This window comes from Nasonia vitripennis, assembly GCF_009193385.2.
Source record: "Nasonia vitripennis strain AsymCx chromosome 3 unlocalized genomic scaffold, Nvit_psr_1.1 chr3_random0009, whole genome shotgun sequence".
NCBI lineage: Eukaryota > Metazoa > Arthropoda > Insecta > Hymenoptera > Pteromalidae > Nasonia > Nasonia vitripennis.
Window position 1 is genome coordinate 269,131 of NW_022279629.1, and position 17,031 is coordinate 286,161.

General features: G+C 36.5%; 1 protein-coding gene across 1 annotated transcript in view; it reads right to left on the reverse strand.

The window, feature by feature from the left end:
* The window catches only part of LOC103315370, a 175,614-nt gene that overhangs the window by 30,399 nt on the left and 128,184 nt on the right, over positions 1-17,031 (reverse strand). The window contains exon 7 of the mRNA XM_031927029.1: positions 12,908-13,079. Within this exon, the coding sequence (XP_031782889.1) occupies positions 12,908-13,079 (172 nt within the window). The remainder of the gene's footprint in view (positions 1-12,907; positions 13,080-17,031) is intronic.

The following is a 17,031-nucleotide window of genomic DNA, read 5'->3' on the forward strand; positions in this document are numbered from 1 at the left end:
ATAATACTATGAAAAAATGCGTAGTAAATCATTCTGAGAGTCTCTATGGGCATTGATTTAGAGATTTTATAAAAAATATAGACTAGGTATTTAGTTTTTCCAACTATATGTTGCATGTGGTTATCCCACTTTAGATTACTATCAAAGACAACTCCTAAATATTTAAAGTTCTCCACCCTAGTTATACTTTTATCAAGAATTTTAACATTTATCTGAGCTGGTACGCTTTCAATATTACTTCCAAAAGTCATGCACACTGTTTTTCCTACATTTAAGGACAACTTTTTTACTGCCAGCCACTCGGCAATTACACTTAAGAAATTGTTCATGTTTACTTGAGCTTCTATCCAGTCTTTACCTGTAGCTATAATAGCAGTATCATCTGCATAAGAAATTATGGACTCGGGGGGAATCTCCTTTAAGACATCATTAATATACAGAATAAATAGTAGCGGTCCTAATATCGTTCCTTGCGGGACTCCTGTGTTAACTAAAGTTCTATCACTTTCATTACCGTCTATTTTGACTACTTGATATCTATCATTTAGATAGCTGGAAAGGAGATCCAACGCTTGACCCCTGATTCCAATACGATATAATTTTGCCAGTAGTATACTGTGGTCAACAGTATCAAAAGCCTTCGCCAGGTCAAGAAAGGTTATTATCGTAGGCTTACTCTTATCGATATTATTATAGAATACATTGGTTAGGTAGTTCAGAGCATCCTTCGTACCAATCCCTCTCATAAAACCAAATTGTTGCTTAGAAATTATATTACTCTTTTCTACAAAATCATTTATTCTATTATACATAATTCGCTCAAGAATTTTTGCAACATTAGATATAAGAGAGATAGGTCGATAATTCGTGATCTTATGTTTTTCGCCTGATTTATAAATCGGCACTACTTCAGCACTCTTTAGAGCATCAGGCCATACCGCTTTTTCAATACACTTATTGAAAATATGGGTCAGAGGACCTGCTATATGATTACATAACAATTTTAAAGTCTTGGCATTTATCTTATCAAATCCCCCATTTTTCAGTTTTAGCGTATTGATTATACTTATTATTTCAGCCATACTGGTTGGCTTTAAGAAAATCAACATAGGATTCATGTCAGGTAGCCTAAGTTCTGCGTTGACAGGTTTCACGATATTTGCACTTAATTTTCTCCCAATTTCGCAGAAGAAAGTATTCATGCTTTGAGCTATTTCGACTTTGTCTGTAATTTTCCTATCATTAACCTTTATATAATTTATGGCATCATTAGATTTTTTAACTTTACCGATTTTTGTATTTATTATTTCCCATAGTTTTTTTGGGTTGTTGTAATTATTCTGCACTAGATTCAATTCATATTTCATTTTGGCATCGGTAATTACCTTATCCAAGATTTTAGAGTAGGTTTTATACTGTATTTTAAGCTGTTTATTCTGCACATCTAGTTGCCACAAATTATACAAAAATTCTTTGGTTTCACATGATCTTATTATTGCGTCGGTAATCCAGTTTTTTCTACCATTTTGTCTATTAGCCTTTTTTGTTGTTTTTGACAATTCTACGCATTGCTTGATTTCATTTAACAATTTTTCTACAGCCAAGTTTGGATCAGGTATCGAACTAATTTCATCCCAGTTTCTTGAATTAGCGTTATTTATTATTTTTTTGTAGTTTCAGAAAACATACGGTTCTTTAGTTACTGTCTTTAGCTTATTTACAGCTATGATAATCGGGTAATGATCCGTTAGATCATGCTTAAGCTTGTATGTGGCTGTGTTAATGTTGTGAGATTTAATGAAAATGTTGTCGATACATGAAAAATATACGGCTATTCTAACTCTACATTTCTCTCAGTGCAGGTTAAGCAGCTTTAAAGAGGGTAAGAGGTGCTGGAAAAGAGTAAGAAGAACCTTAGGTTGATGCTAACTCGAGCGAAAATGCTACCGAATCAGCAGCATATCCAGAAGGAGGACAAGACATCACAGACGATAGAAGCATTAAACGCAGTGACGACAAGAACGCAAAATAAGCGGAAGGCAATGTCACCAAGCTAGGTAGAAGGGCGACAAGAAAACTACGCTAAGAGAACAAGGAAAGATAAGGAAGTAGTCTCTGTGGTAGTCACGTCAAAAATCCAATCACATGAGTCATTACACAGTCTATTGTCCACCTGACGTTTGCTAGCAGCAGCCTTATTGGCTCAGTTGATTCATGGACAGTAAGTGTAGTAATCACCAGGCCATAATAATGGAAGTAGAAATATCAAAACAGGGACCCAGCGCGAGTTCAAAGACCAATAGAGTTATTCGGAAAACAAAGGATTATGATAAGGAGATGTTAGCACTAGAGAAAATGCAACTGTCTGAAACGGCGAACAGGAAGGCGGAGCAGGTGACAGAAAACATCGCCCGAGCATGTGACGCTGTTATGCCTCGAAGAGTGGCATACAGCATAGTACCACCAGTATACTGGTGGGACAAGGAGATTGCGAGTGCCACTGGACCAGAAAACGAGAACACTAGGCGAGGAAGAAATACTATAAAACTAGTAGAGACCATGAAAAAGTAGATGCCCGCGGACAAGAAATGAAGGACGCTAAAAGGAGGCTTAAGAAAAAAATCCGCGAAAACAAACGACGGTACCTTAAAGAATTACAGGACGAGGTCGAACAGGACCCTTGGAGTCGACCGTACAAAATAGTAATGAAAAAGATTAAAGGAAGCTACGTGCCCCCACCAGCAACTGTACTATGAGCTTCGCGCGGTAGCTCTCCCAATTTTAGGAGCGTTACTGCCTCGAGAGCTGTTATTTCGCCGAAATTCTGCGGTTTCGAGGCGACAGCAGCGCCACACGGAAAAAAAGAACATTGAACAGCAGTAGCTGCCCGAAATTTTTGGAGAGACGAGCTAGTGCATTTAGTGCACTATTAACTTGGGCCGGGTCAGTAGCTGCCCGAAGAATTTCTCAGTGCAAAAGGGAAGTAAACTACAAGGCCTCAGGGGTGGATAGCATTCCAAATATTGCGTTGAAGCATGCCATTCACGCTCATCCAGAGGTCTTCGTAGATGTGTACAATGCATGTCTAGAAGAGGGAACATTCCCTACAAACTGGAAGAAACAGCGACTCGTGCTTCTGCCAAAAGGAAAAAAGCCACCCCAGGAGTCCTCATCATACAGACCGGTCTGCATGCTGGATACCCCGGGCAAGATCCTGGAACGCATTATCTGCGTCAGAATGGATCATTTTATAGATAGCAAAGGTGGATTAGCGGAACACTAATATGGCTTCAGGAAGAATCGTTCAACCCTAGACGCAGTTAGTCTAGTGATTGACACTGCACAAACAGCGATAGAGGGGAAAAGATAGAAGGGAGGAAAAAAGAAGTACTGTGCCATAGTTACATTAGATGACAAAAATTCATTCAATTCGGTCTAATGAAGTGAAATATACGAGGCACTCCGAAAGCAGAATGTGCCCTTATATATAAGAAGTATGATGTCCAACTACTTCAAGGACAGAATCTTATTATATGACACCTAGGACGGTATCAAGACCTATGAAGTTACAGGAGGCGTCCACCAAAGGTCAGTACTTAGCCTACCGACTTGGAATATCATGTACGACGGGGTACTACAGCTACAATTACCTAAAGGAGCAACAGTCGTGGGATTCGCTGACGACATAGCAGTAGTGGTAGTAGCAAAACATAAAGAAGAGGTGACAGACATATCTGAAGAGTCAACCAGTATAATACACGAATGGCTAACAGAGACGGGTCTGAAACTAGCCAGTCACAAAACGGAAGTTATTCTCATTTCTAGTAGGAAGAAGATGGAGGAAATTACACTGACGGTGAATGGACATGAGATCGCTTCTCAACCAACTATCAAATACTTGGGCATCACTTGACGCGGTGACTCCCAACACAGATGTACAAGACCTAGCGAAACGCATGCACCAGGATTTTTCTTTAACCGTAGGATTTGGCGCGATCGCCACGTTTGAGAGAACGCTAGGGAGACGGAGAAATAATCACTCACAATAGTTATAGTTTATTGCACTTGTATTTCTCCCAGCTCTCCCCTACAACGCGGTGGCTTTAGTACCTCCCGCGAACAAATTAGCCACGCAGGGCTTACGCTGGCATGCTCACACACAAGTCACACATCTCGCGTACCCGCGCTTTCAACTCGGTGCTCGTCCCGAAGCTCCAGCTTCTAAACGTGGCACTCAGTTCTCTCTCTCTCTCTCTCTCTCTCTCTCTCTCTCTCTCTCTCTTTCTCTCTCTCTCTCTCTCTCTCTCTCTCTCTCTCTCTCTCTCTCTCAGAAATGGTACAAACACGCCAGATTGCTCTGATGCGTCATCTGGCGCTATTGTCGTATTAAAGTCACCGTGCAGTCGTGGTACACGGGACTTGCGATAGCGCACTGGGCTGCGCCAGTGCGGCGGCATGGCTCTGATAATAGTGCGCGCTAGTAGTGTAGGCGCGCTCCCCTCACTGGTCACGCCGACTTCGCGACGGCCGACTCGGCTTCGCGCGCTAGCCCCTCTCTCCGCGGGCGCTCGTCGTCCGTTTGCTCTGTCTTTTTATCTCCCCTAACTCGCTACGGCTGGCGCGCTCATATCTGCGCGGCGGCGATGCGCACACGTCAGTGTGCCTCATGTTTTCGGCCGCGCCCGTCTTGACAACGCTTCTAACGTTTGCGGCGCGAATCCTAGTGTGTGCGAGAGCAGATGTTCAGGAGCTGTGTCGGCACAGCGGTACCCGACAACACCTGGCGATCATCGGCGGCGCGAGCGCGAACGCGTAGTCACCTGCCGAGCCTGCAGGGGAGCCACCGTTGCTCCATGCGGCTGGCAGGTGAGGTTATACTCTCCGACGCTACCTCGGCGCAACAATAACAGTCTTGTTATTCCTCTGCTGCATGCATAAATACAGCAGGGAATAACATTTATTCGGCGCAACAGTGTGCGTGTATAGCTCGCGCAGCTACATGTCGCAGTTTATAGACTTGTACTGCACTTGTCTTAAAGAAGGGACGTTTCCATTAAACTGAAAATAGCAGAGATTTTTGTTGTTACCAAGGGGTAAGAAAACACCCGGAGAAGGGTCGTCTTATAGACCAGATTGCATGATGGATTCGCAGACAAAATATTTAAACGCATTATCTGCGTTTGGGTGGAATGCACAACCGAAGGGACAGGAGGGCTTGCAGAATATCAGCATGGTTTTCGGAAGTGTCGTTAAATATTAGACGCGATTGGCTTAGTGGTAAATACAGCACGAGCACCAATAAGAGTAAAAAGGTGGAAAAGTGATAAAAAAAGTGCTGCACGGTTGTTACACTCGACGTTAAAAACGCATTAAATTCGGCAAACTGCAGCAAAATACACTAAGCACTGTCGAGATTAGAAGTGCCTGCGTATATAAGAAGAATAATGTTTGACTACCTCAAGGGCAGAACTCTCTTATACGAGACCGAGAAGGGCTCATTGAAATATACGGTTACAGGGGACGTTCTTCTTAGGTTAAAATTACCACAAGGGGCAATGATCTTAGGATTCGCTGACGACATACCCTTGGTAGTGGTAGCAAAAGAGAAGGATGAAGTATCTGAAATGGCTAGTGACGCTATCCTTAAAATACAGAAGTGGCTAAATAATGCGAATCAAGAGTTTGCAGGCCATAAAACTGAGGCAATACTTTTATCCGGCAGATAGAATGTGGAGACAATTACCTTAAGAATCTGTGGTCATAAAATTATTTCTAAGCCGACTATTAACCCATTAAAGCCCATGCTAAGACTGGTTGAGATAGCGACAAACAAACTGTGCTATCCTTTGCATAAGTGAAAAATAAAATATACGTATTTTTTCTTATGTCATTTGCAATTGTTTATAACAAATTATTTAAACAAATTACAAAAAAATTCATAATTTTCAAAATCTGAATGCAGAAATCGAAGGATTTGCGAAATGAAATAAACTTATCCAATTACAGTATAAGATCTCAAAATTTATCAGTAAAAAATACTGATATGATTCCACATACCATGCAAGAGAATGAAAACACTTATTTGTCAATAGTTTATTTCTACATAAAGATAACAAATTGAACTCTGACAAAAAAGTGTTATATAGGTTTTCGTCTCGATTTTACCTCCAAAATCGATTCCCGCATTCAGATTTTGAAAATTATAAATTTTTTTGTAATTTATTTAAATAATTTGTTATAAACAATTGCAAATGACATAAGAAAAAATACGTATATTTTATTTTTCACTTATGCAAAGGATAGCACAGTTTGTTTGTCGCTATCTCAACCAGTCTTAGCATGGGCTTTAATGGGTTAAATATCTAGATATAACCTTAGACGCAATGTTGAACTTAAAACGTCACCAAGAATTAGTAGGAAAGAAAGCCGCAAAAACTACTGCAGTGCTGGCACGACTGATGCCAAATGTGGGTGGGCCCACACAGAACAGCAGGACACTACTAGCAAGCGTTAGTGTATCTATCATGTTGTACGGAGCCCCGATATGGGCTGACGTTATGCTGATTAAGGCATTTTAAAGAAAACTCTCTTCAGTGCACAGGAGAAATGCACTTAGGGTCGCGTCTGCCTACCATACGGTATCGGACGAGGCAGTCTGCGTTATAGCAGGGCTCCAGACAATAGACCTATCAGTGAGGGAGAGGAAAATTATCTACGAAGAAAAGGGACGTAACAGTGACAAAACGAAGATAGAAATTTGGGACGCTACCAGAAAAGAGACGATGACAGAGTGGCAATAAAGATGGAACCTTAGCAGTAAAAGGCGGTGGACACATTGCCTTATACCAAGTATAGAAGACTAAACTAAAAGAAGACATGGTGAAGTGAAGCAAATATAGAAGACTAAAATATACCAAGTATAGAAGACGAAACTAAAAGAAGACATGGTGAAGTGAACTTCTACCTAACGCAGTTCTTGAGTGGACATGGATGCTATCGGGCGTATCTGCACCGATTTAATTTGGAAAGTTGCCCAGATTGCCCGGTGTGTTCGAATGCAATTGAGGACACCGAGAATGTATTCAGTAAATGCCCACGATACCAACAGGAGCAAGAGAAACTTGAGTGCTATCTACAGACCAGAGTAACTTTTGAGTCTATCATGGCAGCTATGATGACTTCAGCCGATGGATGGAGTGCAATAAACAATTTTGCTGCGGACATCCTTCAGAAGGTCCGAAAAGTCAAAGAAGGAAGAAGAAGACGTAAGATGCTGCAAGAAACACACGTCCGGACGATACGGTAAGCTGTAGACGACAGACGACAAAGGAAATAAATGACGATAGACTGTCCAAGTGACGCAAACGAAAGACTCTAGAGTTGACGACCACATCAACAGACGAAAGCGGTAGCCCAAAAGTCTCTCCGCAAAAAAACACTTAACGGTGTTACCGCGGGGAGGATTTACCGGAGAAAGAGCTAGGTCCTACTTACTTAGGTTCGGTAAGGAGAACAGAAAGGATAAAAGCCTTTTTTATTGTCCGTACCTGTAAACTGCGGAAAAAATCTTTATTTGGAAAAAAGTAAAACGTAAAACAAAAATTTTGAAATACATCAAGCTCAAGTGATTTTTCCCTTTATTTATTATTATATCTGGTTTTCTAACTAAATAACTTGTTGTTTATGCATTATTTTGATTCCTTATATTCCTATAATTCTACAAATTTAAGCATAATATAAAATTGAAGTACTCTACATACTAAGGCAATAACAAAAAGTAAATGAGAAAGAAGCTAAGAGCTAAGGACTTAGCAGCGTTTTTTTTCTTGCATTGTCATCAGCTTATTAGTAACGGTTATTAACTTTAAATCAATCATATACTAATTTTGTCAAAGCCGCGTGTTTTATGAAAGATTTTCACTCTTAAAGTATGGCGTAACATCTTAAGATTTAATTCACAAATCTCCTGTTGTAATTATTACAAATATGAATGTATATTTAAAAGATTTATTAGAATTATTAATACTACCACCAGACAGAATAGACTAGAATTATTAATACACCACTTATTTCTACACATCATCAACCTTTTAAACTTGATTCGCTTAAGGGTTAAATACTGCAAAAAAAAAAAAAATATTCGTATGATAAAATTTTGTTCTTTTCTCGTAAATTAAAAAACAAAAAATACCTACTGAAAATATTTACAATTTTTCAGTAGGCAATTTAAATAAGTGTTTTTAGTCACTTGCCACGGCTTTGTAAAAGATCCGGACTGTCTTCTTTACTCTACCGGGGCCTACCGGGGCTTAAAATGTACCTCAAACATGCCCTCTCAGACCTAATGAAAGACATTTCCGAAAAATATTAATTAAGTATTATTATCCATATGTTGTATACGTAGCTAATAAATTTAATTAATATTTTTCACACTGTACTTGTTGCTAACAACATTTAAATCATTTTTTTTGGAAATGTCTTTCATTAGGTCTGAGGAGGCATGTTAAAGGCACATTTTAAGCCCGGGTAGAGTAAAGAAGACGGTCCGGATCTTTCACGAAGTCGTGGCAAGTGACTAAAAACACTTATTTATATAGTAAAATGTCATGAATTTTGGTCAGTGATTTTGTATGGTATATATATGATATTTTTGAGTAGAAATAGTGTATATTATAAATATTTTCAGTAGATATTTTTTGTTTTTTAATTTACGTAAAAAGAAAAAAAAAATTTATCAGACGAATATTTTTTGTTTTTTTGCAGGATTTAACACACGCTGGACCTCTTAAGAATACTGGTTCAAGCATTATTAGAAAATAAAGTTTTTGTATTAATTTTTATTAATTAAAGAATTTTAGTAAAATAATAAGCTATATGTAGTAACTCGAATGACGATCATCGCAGATTAATGCAGCGCATCTAATTTATTGTGAAAAGTGCATATCATCTAAAAAAGTGTTACTTACTTTTAAATTTTAAATGAATGAACAAATCAATGAATTGAGAAATGATTCATGAAATGATATTCATTCAGGTTACAAATGATTTATATATATATATGTATTTACATAAAGTTAGGTAACTTTTTACAAAAGTAGTGAAATCCCCCAAAATATAACTGTCAAGTAACATGAAACGGTCACCACTCTGCTCGGTACTATGCGCGTAAATGATTTTTATTATTTTTGCAGAGTAATTCACATTTGCTAACCTGCGTTGTAATTATGACGACAGGTCAAATAGAGAAAATTGATTTTATATTGTTTGGTATTATTTATATTTAGGTCCGAGATATCAGGTACTGGAGGATTATTACAATAATAAGATTTTGTTATTATGTTTTGATAACAAAAATAAATATATTCTATCAATAGTTATTAAAGACAATAATGTATGAATTTTGGATATATTCGTCGTAATAAAACTAATTCTATAGATGCGCTTTGATTTTTACAATATAATTTTGACCAAACTTAATATAAAAAAGTCACTGGACTGGATGTTGTGAAGCCAAGATAGGTTTGTGATTGGCTCATGTAGTGCGCATGCGTCTAAGTCAGGAAGTCTAAACGTCTTTTAGGTTAGGGCACGCCAAGCGCGCTGTTCAAGCTCTAGTACACTTTAATCTGCGTGTTTTAATCGAAATCTCAAGTCTGTCCCTACTGAAAACGCTTCAGTGAAAATCAGATGATTTCCATCTAATTTTCTAGGGAAAAGCGTGCCAATTTTGTATTTGATTAGCAGATAATTTTCAGGAGAAAAGCATGTAACCTTTTATTACTTTAAAATATTATGTTTTGGATTTATATTTGCTTTAATTTATTAATAAACTTTTTAAACATTATTATTATTATTTTTATAATGAATTATAATGCTGGATTGTTCGCGTTTGCTATTTCGAAATAATTATTCAAAAATAGTGTTAATATTTAGTGATAAATTTTATCGTTGGCAAAGATTAATAGAATTTTTTTGAATATTATTTATATATTTTTAAAATTGTAAATTGCTGATTTTAATAACTTTTCAATAAGTGTACAATAATAATAAAAATTTTAATTGATAGAGAGAGAAAACCATTATCAGGAAGTTTATTTGTGGTTAGAAGTACTAAATAAGTATTTAGGACGTTTGTATGTTTTTTATTACAAAATATATTTCATGTATATACAATGCTCTTTTAATATTAGTAATGTAACATATTTGGTAATGGCAAGATGTACATATTTCGAAGAACTTTCATGAAAATACAAATACTTTTAATATACGTAGTAGCTATAACGGTAGGATTCTCTTCCCTATTCATAAATCTCAGGTGAGATCTCACCTATGATCTGATGACAAAATCTCATCTGACCTAGTGCGTGAATTAACTAGGTTCCGCAGCTGGAAAAATTCTAAGTTCCGTGGGAAAAAATCTACTTGTAGAACCGTGTTTTTTATGCGTTTCAGACGATTTTGAATCGTTCGGATCAGCAATTTACAATTTTAAAAATATATAAATAATAATATACATAATATTCAAAAAAATTCTATTAATCTTTGCCAACGACAAAATTTATCACTAAATATTAACCGTATTTTTGAATAATTATTTCGAAATAGCAAACGCGAACAATCCAGCAATATAATTCATTATAATAAAAATAATAATAATAATAATGTTTAATACGTTTATTAAATTATAGCAAATATAAATCCAAAACATAATATTTTAAAGTAATAAAAGGTTACATGCTTTTCACCTGAAAATTATCTGCTTATCAAATACGAAATTGGCACGCTTTTCCCTTGAAAATCACCTGAAAATCATCTGATTATCACTGAAGCTTTTTCAGTCGGGGTGAAAATTATTTCGAGTCTGGAACAGATATGCTTTAGTTGCGTTATCGTGTCTTATTTGAAAATTTCCTAAGTATGGGAAACATTCGAAAATCTTCTAAGTATTAGACCGGTACCAATAATTTTTATACACACTGCGGAGCTTGTACGGGGTGTTACAAACAGTTTATCATTTTTAACGATGATAAACTTACTGTGTAATTATCAATGCGATATAAAAGATTTTATATGATTTTACTCAATTCAAATGATGAAAGAATGAGTCAAATTTAAAATTACTTATCAAGCTTTCGTATTTCTACATACATATTCACGTGATACTTTTGATTCAAATCAAATAATATTGGATAATACGGCTAAGATGTTATTTTTTTTTTATTTTTTCCTATAGCTTCGATATAATATGATTAAGACATAACTTGAATGCGCAAAATAAACATTCAAAGCCATAACAGCCTTCCCTTATTAGAACTGTGCGTGCGTGCACAGCCGAGCCTGCAGTTTTAAAGCTTATGACGTTGTCCCGGCGGCACAAGACCCATACAAACTAAGCACAGAGTAGACTTAGAAACTGCGACGTCGGAGGAATTTTTTTTTCAGATTAATTAATTTTTATTTATGTGCATTATGTTGTACAGAATTGAAGTAGTTTATAAGTTTAAGTATACAATTTTTTGTGTAAGAGTGTGAAAGATGATATATAGAGTAAACGAGTATGGGTGTGTGAGAAATGTTTACGTGTTTTCAAGTATGCAAAAGTGTTCTTAGCTACTTTTCTAAAGCTTGAGATGGATGTTGTATTGCGAATGTGTGATAGTAGAGTGTTCCAGAGATATGATGCGCTTATATGAAATTAATTACTCAGTGTCTCTTTCCTGAAGGTCAGAACGTCCAGGGGTGTCACGTCCTCCCTCAAATGCCGGACTGCAACGTAAAAGTCGAAAAAGTCCAGAATACAGGTGAGCTCAACTGTGTTAAAGATTTTTTAAAAAGCGGCCCACAAAGTACTAAAGTTCCTACGTTCCACGATGGTGAGCCATTGCAGCTCCCGCTTTTATGGGGAGATGTGTTTATTACCACAGATGTAACGAATTCCCGTACCTCACGAATCTCTGGAGTTTTGTGTTGTTCTTGGATCACGCCACAGTAAACTTATGAGCAGTAGTCAATGATAGAAAACAGGAGCGCTCGCACAAGATGTTTGCACAGCCAGAGATTGGTACTCTTCCTAAAAAAGTATAACCTGTACTTTAATGAGTGAATACGCTTACACATTTGTGTAACGTACTCCATCCACGTTAGTTTAGAGTCAATTGTCAATAATCGCGCACAGATGATTCATATTCGATTCGGCCAATCCCTATGTTGTTTAAGATGTTACCTACAGTAGATAGAGTATTGATATATTAGGGGAAGTCCAAGACAATTGCCTTAGCTTTGTGGACATTAAGTTTAAAGCGATTTTGTGCAGTCCAGCCTATTATCCTCTCGGCGTTAGCACTCATCTTTTCAGAACAAGAATCGAGCTCCTCAAAGTGGCATTGGACGTAAATTTGCAAGCCATCCGCATAGATCAGATAGGTTACATCAGAATTTAGGCAGAAACCGATGTAGTTGATGTTCAACGCGAACAACAAAGAACCTAAGACAGATCCTTGCAAAACGCTAATGTTAAGGTGTCATAAAGAGGAAAGTTCATTGTTGTTACCAATGATGGCCTGTCTCTTCTCGCAAGGTAAGAAATAAACCAGCGGATGACTTGCTTGGAGAATCCGAAGGTGGATACCCGAGCCGACGCACATGCGTGTGGACGCGTTCTGATATAAAGCACATGTGTATGGATCCTAGTTAAGCGGCGGGCGCTGGTGGAAATTTCCGGAATTCAAAGATTAAATTTATAGTGGGTGTACACATTGCCTTGCAATAAGAGCAAAATACGGGATCAAATAAAGACATGGGTAAGTCAATTACTACCTCGTAGTTTATAACCGAGCAAGTTTCTTCTTGAGAAAAGAAGAATTGCATGATATAATGTAAAAAAAATATTTTAATAATATAGGCGTACCGGTGTGAATGTGGTCTAGGTGGTGGTGGTTTTCCGGCAAGATACGCTAACAAATCTTCTCTCCGTATCATACGTCTCTTTTTTCTTGCCCAGTTCATTATTTCCTTGCTGCGTTTCTGCTTTCCAGCTTCTATTCCCAACTCACTACATCGTCGAATCCCATTTGTTGATTCTAAAATAGAAAGATCTTTTATTTAAAATATAATATCTTACAAAAATCTGTTAAATATTGGTAAATTATTTTTTAGCAATAAATTCTTGAACGCCTAACGTCTCAAGTATTTTTGCTTTTTCAAAGTGAATACGGGAGGAAAGGTACGGTTATTAGCGTGACAAAGTTATAAAGAATGAAAAATTTGCGGGAAAAATAAAAAATTTATAGAAAAAATGAGAAATTTGCAGAAAAGGTGAACATTTTACGGGAAATATGAGAACATTTCCAGGAAAGGTAAACAATTTGCGGGAAATATGTGAAAATTTTCAAGAAAAAAAATCTTTCTACTTTGAAAATTTTTGAAAGTTTCAACCTCGCTTTTCAAGCTCAAATAGTGGCTTTTTGTCCGGAAGTGGAATAAAATACTATATGCAACACGGAACATAATAGATTTTCCCTCGGATGATTACTGCCCTTGCGAGAACATTTTTCCCTCGGGTGATTATTGCCGGGTGAAACCCACCCGCGGGTAAAATCTGCTACATTCACCCCTTGTTACATCATGTACTATTATAAAGGTAAAAAAATCCATAACTGAAAATGACGTACAAGTATTCTTTTTTAGATGCATAGTTTATATAGTAATTACACTGACTATATCTTCTAGATAAAGGATTCTGCTTTCTTAAGTGCAAAGATTAGTTTGATTTATTGCCTAAATCGATATGTAACCTTTATACGGCCCGGATTTGAAAGTTAAAATCATCGTTAGTGTTCAAATCAGTGTCTGGTATTATGTATTAACTATATACAAAGTTCTGCGACGATGTACGTCGCAGCCGCTCAGGATTTTGCCATGAAAATCCAGAGCGGCAACACTGCTTTTCGCTAAGCCGCGATTACCGGGAATCCTGTGCCACCTCTCGGTGACACAAGGGTCCGGCGTGTTGTGACGTGTCGAGCGGGTCGGCGTTGCGGCAGCGTGACAGCCTTCTTCCGAGAAAACCGCCAGCTCGCCGCCGCCGGCTTCAGAGAAGAGGGGGACGGTTGATCAACCAATCCGCGCCTCGGCCGTTCCGCGTGAGGAGTCCGCGCGGACTAACGAGCTAATCAGAGACTCTCTCCTGCGTAACATAGGGAGAGGTAGAGTGAGATTTTTGCGAGCGCGAGTTCCCTCACGTCTAAAAATCGAGTCTTGTTCTGGATCTCGAGGTGCTAGCACGTACCTCGAGTCAGAGAGCGATAAGCCAAGCAACGGGGCAAAATAACAGCCATAATTTGATATAAATACTACCTGAAAACCAACTGTGCGATTTTGTGAAGGGCAGTTAGTAGATGAATTCTGCACACTTTCCAACTCGTGAATCGTAATTTTTAATTAGTTATTAACAATTTAGATGAAAAATTCGCATTTTTTAAGTTTTTTACATATAAAATGGAAACTATGTAAGCAATCTTATTGCAGATAAGAGATAAATTGTAGATAATAAAATTACGAAGAGAATGAGAGGTCGAACGATCCGATGATTAGAATCGGAGAAAATCCGGAAAAAAACTATATATGCGCGCTCCTCCTCAGCTGCCGCTGCCCCCTCTATTCCAGTGTTTCCGCGCGCTTGACCATTTCAGCACATTTTCAAGGCCGTGTTTCACCTACTTCGCTTCATTTTATTTAAAAACGAAAATAGACATTTTGTTGCTATGTCTGACTAGTTTCAAATTTCGTTTTTAAAACTTAAATCGAACACTCACCCGAGCATCCAGCCCTCCGCGAAAGAAATGGCTAAAAAAATTACAGTCCCGATTGTACAAAAATTATTCGTTTGACAGAATTAGGGTTTTGCACACACAAAATACACATAAATAGCTACCTGTATGCCAAGTTTCAGTTCTCAACATTAAAAAATGGCGGAGTTGCGAATTTTTTTAAAAAACGTCAAATTTTCTGTTTATTCCGGTTCTAATCATTGGATCGGATCGTTCGACCTTTCATTCTCTTCGTAATTTTATTATCTACAATTCATCTTTGGGCCGCATTAATATTGCTCGCATGGTTTCCATTTTATATGCAAAAAACTAAAAAAAAAGCTAATTTTGTATCTAAATTGTTAATAACTAAGTAAAAATTACGATTCACGAATTGCAAAGTGTGTAGAATTTATCTACTAACTGCCCCTCACAAAATCGCATGGTTGGTTTTCAGGTAGTATTTATGTCAAGAAGAAATGCTCTATTGCTTGGCCTAGAGAGAGTAGTGGCTGTCCACTCGAAGAATTTTTCACGAAGAGAGCGACGCGAGGAAGTCTCGAGGAGTTCAAAGCTCGTGAGAGCTAGGGTTGCAGATAATCGAGTAATAATTAGAGTTTCAATTCAATTAGGCTTTAATTAGAAATTAAATTATAATCATTAATTAAAGTTTTTCTAATTGACAATTAAAATTTAATCGTTAATTAAAATTTTTTCAATTGACGATTAAAATTTAATCGTGAATTAAAATTTTTCCAATTGACGATTAAGATTTAATCGTGAATTAAAATTTTTCCAATTGACAATTAAAATTAAATTTAATCGCCAATTAAAATCTCTAAAAAATTAACTTTTAGAAAAGTAAAAGGTTAGGCGAGTTTGATATATTCCGCAACGTAATAACAGATAAAAAACAACTGGGATCAATCAACCAAAGTCAAGTTTATTATATTTAATCATAATGAAGCAACACAATTCTTTTTATCAATAAAGGCCTTACTTAACTTAAAGTTAAGTTATATAATGATCAATTAGGAACAACTCTTAAGATACTTGTCATGACTGTTTCATTGTACTTATGGTGTTTTAATGACGTTCTAATACATGAAACAAAAATTTTAGTTGTTCACCAATAAACAAAATAAAACGTTCATAGCAAGTTACGTGGTAAGTATCTTGAGAGTTGTTCCTAATTGATCATTTTATAACTTAACTTTAAGTGAAGTAAGCCCTTTATTAACTAAAAAAAATGTTGTTACTTCATTATTTTTTTTTATTTATTTATTTAAATACTATATACATGTGCCTTTGAAAGGCATCCTATAGAGGCAAACACAGTTGCCTGTACATAGGGATGGCATACATAAAAATTAATACTATTATACTTAAATATAGAGCCAAGATAACGGTATCATGCCCTTTTACCTTTCCATAAAAAAAAAGTTAACAATATTAAAATATATAAAATCCAAATTAATTTTTTCCTATGAACATCTTTAGTTTTCTATTAATAGAGATTTTACTTATTGATAGGTCTTTGAGATCATTCGGTAGAGTGTTAAATACACTCACAGCCACGTAATAGCTGCTTTTTTTGCTTACTGTTTTATCAATTTTAGGCAATGGTAGATTCTTGTTTCTTGTCTTATTTGTACTTCTTATATATCTGTCTCTTAACTCGTTATAATGATATACACTCTAGTTCGAACATTTGCCTTACAGGTAGAGGTTGGTTCTGTGTTATGTAACAGTTTTTATTTATAATTCGAAGTATTTTCTTCTGTATACCTTGAATTAAATTTAAATAATTGTTATAAGCTCCACCCCATGCCATACCATAGTTTGTAATACTTTGAAACAAGGCATAATATAGTAACATTAGCGTTTTACTATCGATAAATTTGTTTAGCTTTGCAAAAATAAAGATTAAATATCTTGCTAATTTTATAATATAATTTATGTGCTTATCCCACTTCATGTTATAGTCTATTATTAATCCTAAATATCTATAACTGTCTACTCTATTTATTACATTAACACCAATTTTGATGTTTAAGGTGCTAGGCACACTATCACAGTAACTGTCATATGCAATATATACGGTTTTGTTTACATTGAGCGATAATTTATTTAGGTTTATCCATATTGTCACCTTACGAAGATATTCATTTAATCATTCTTGTGCAGCTGTCCATGAGTTATCACATGAAATGATAACTGTGTC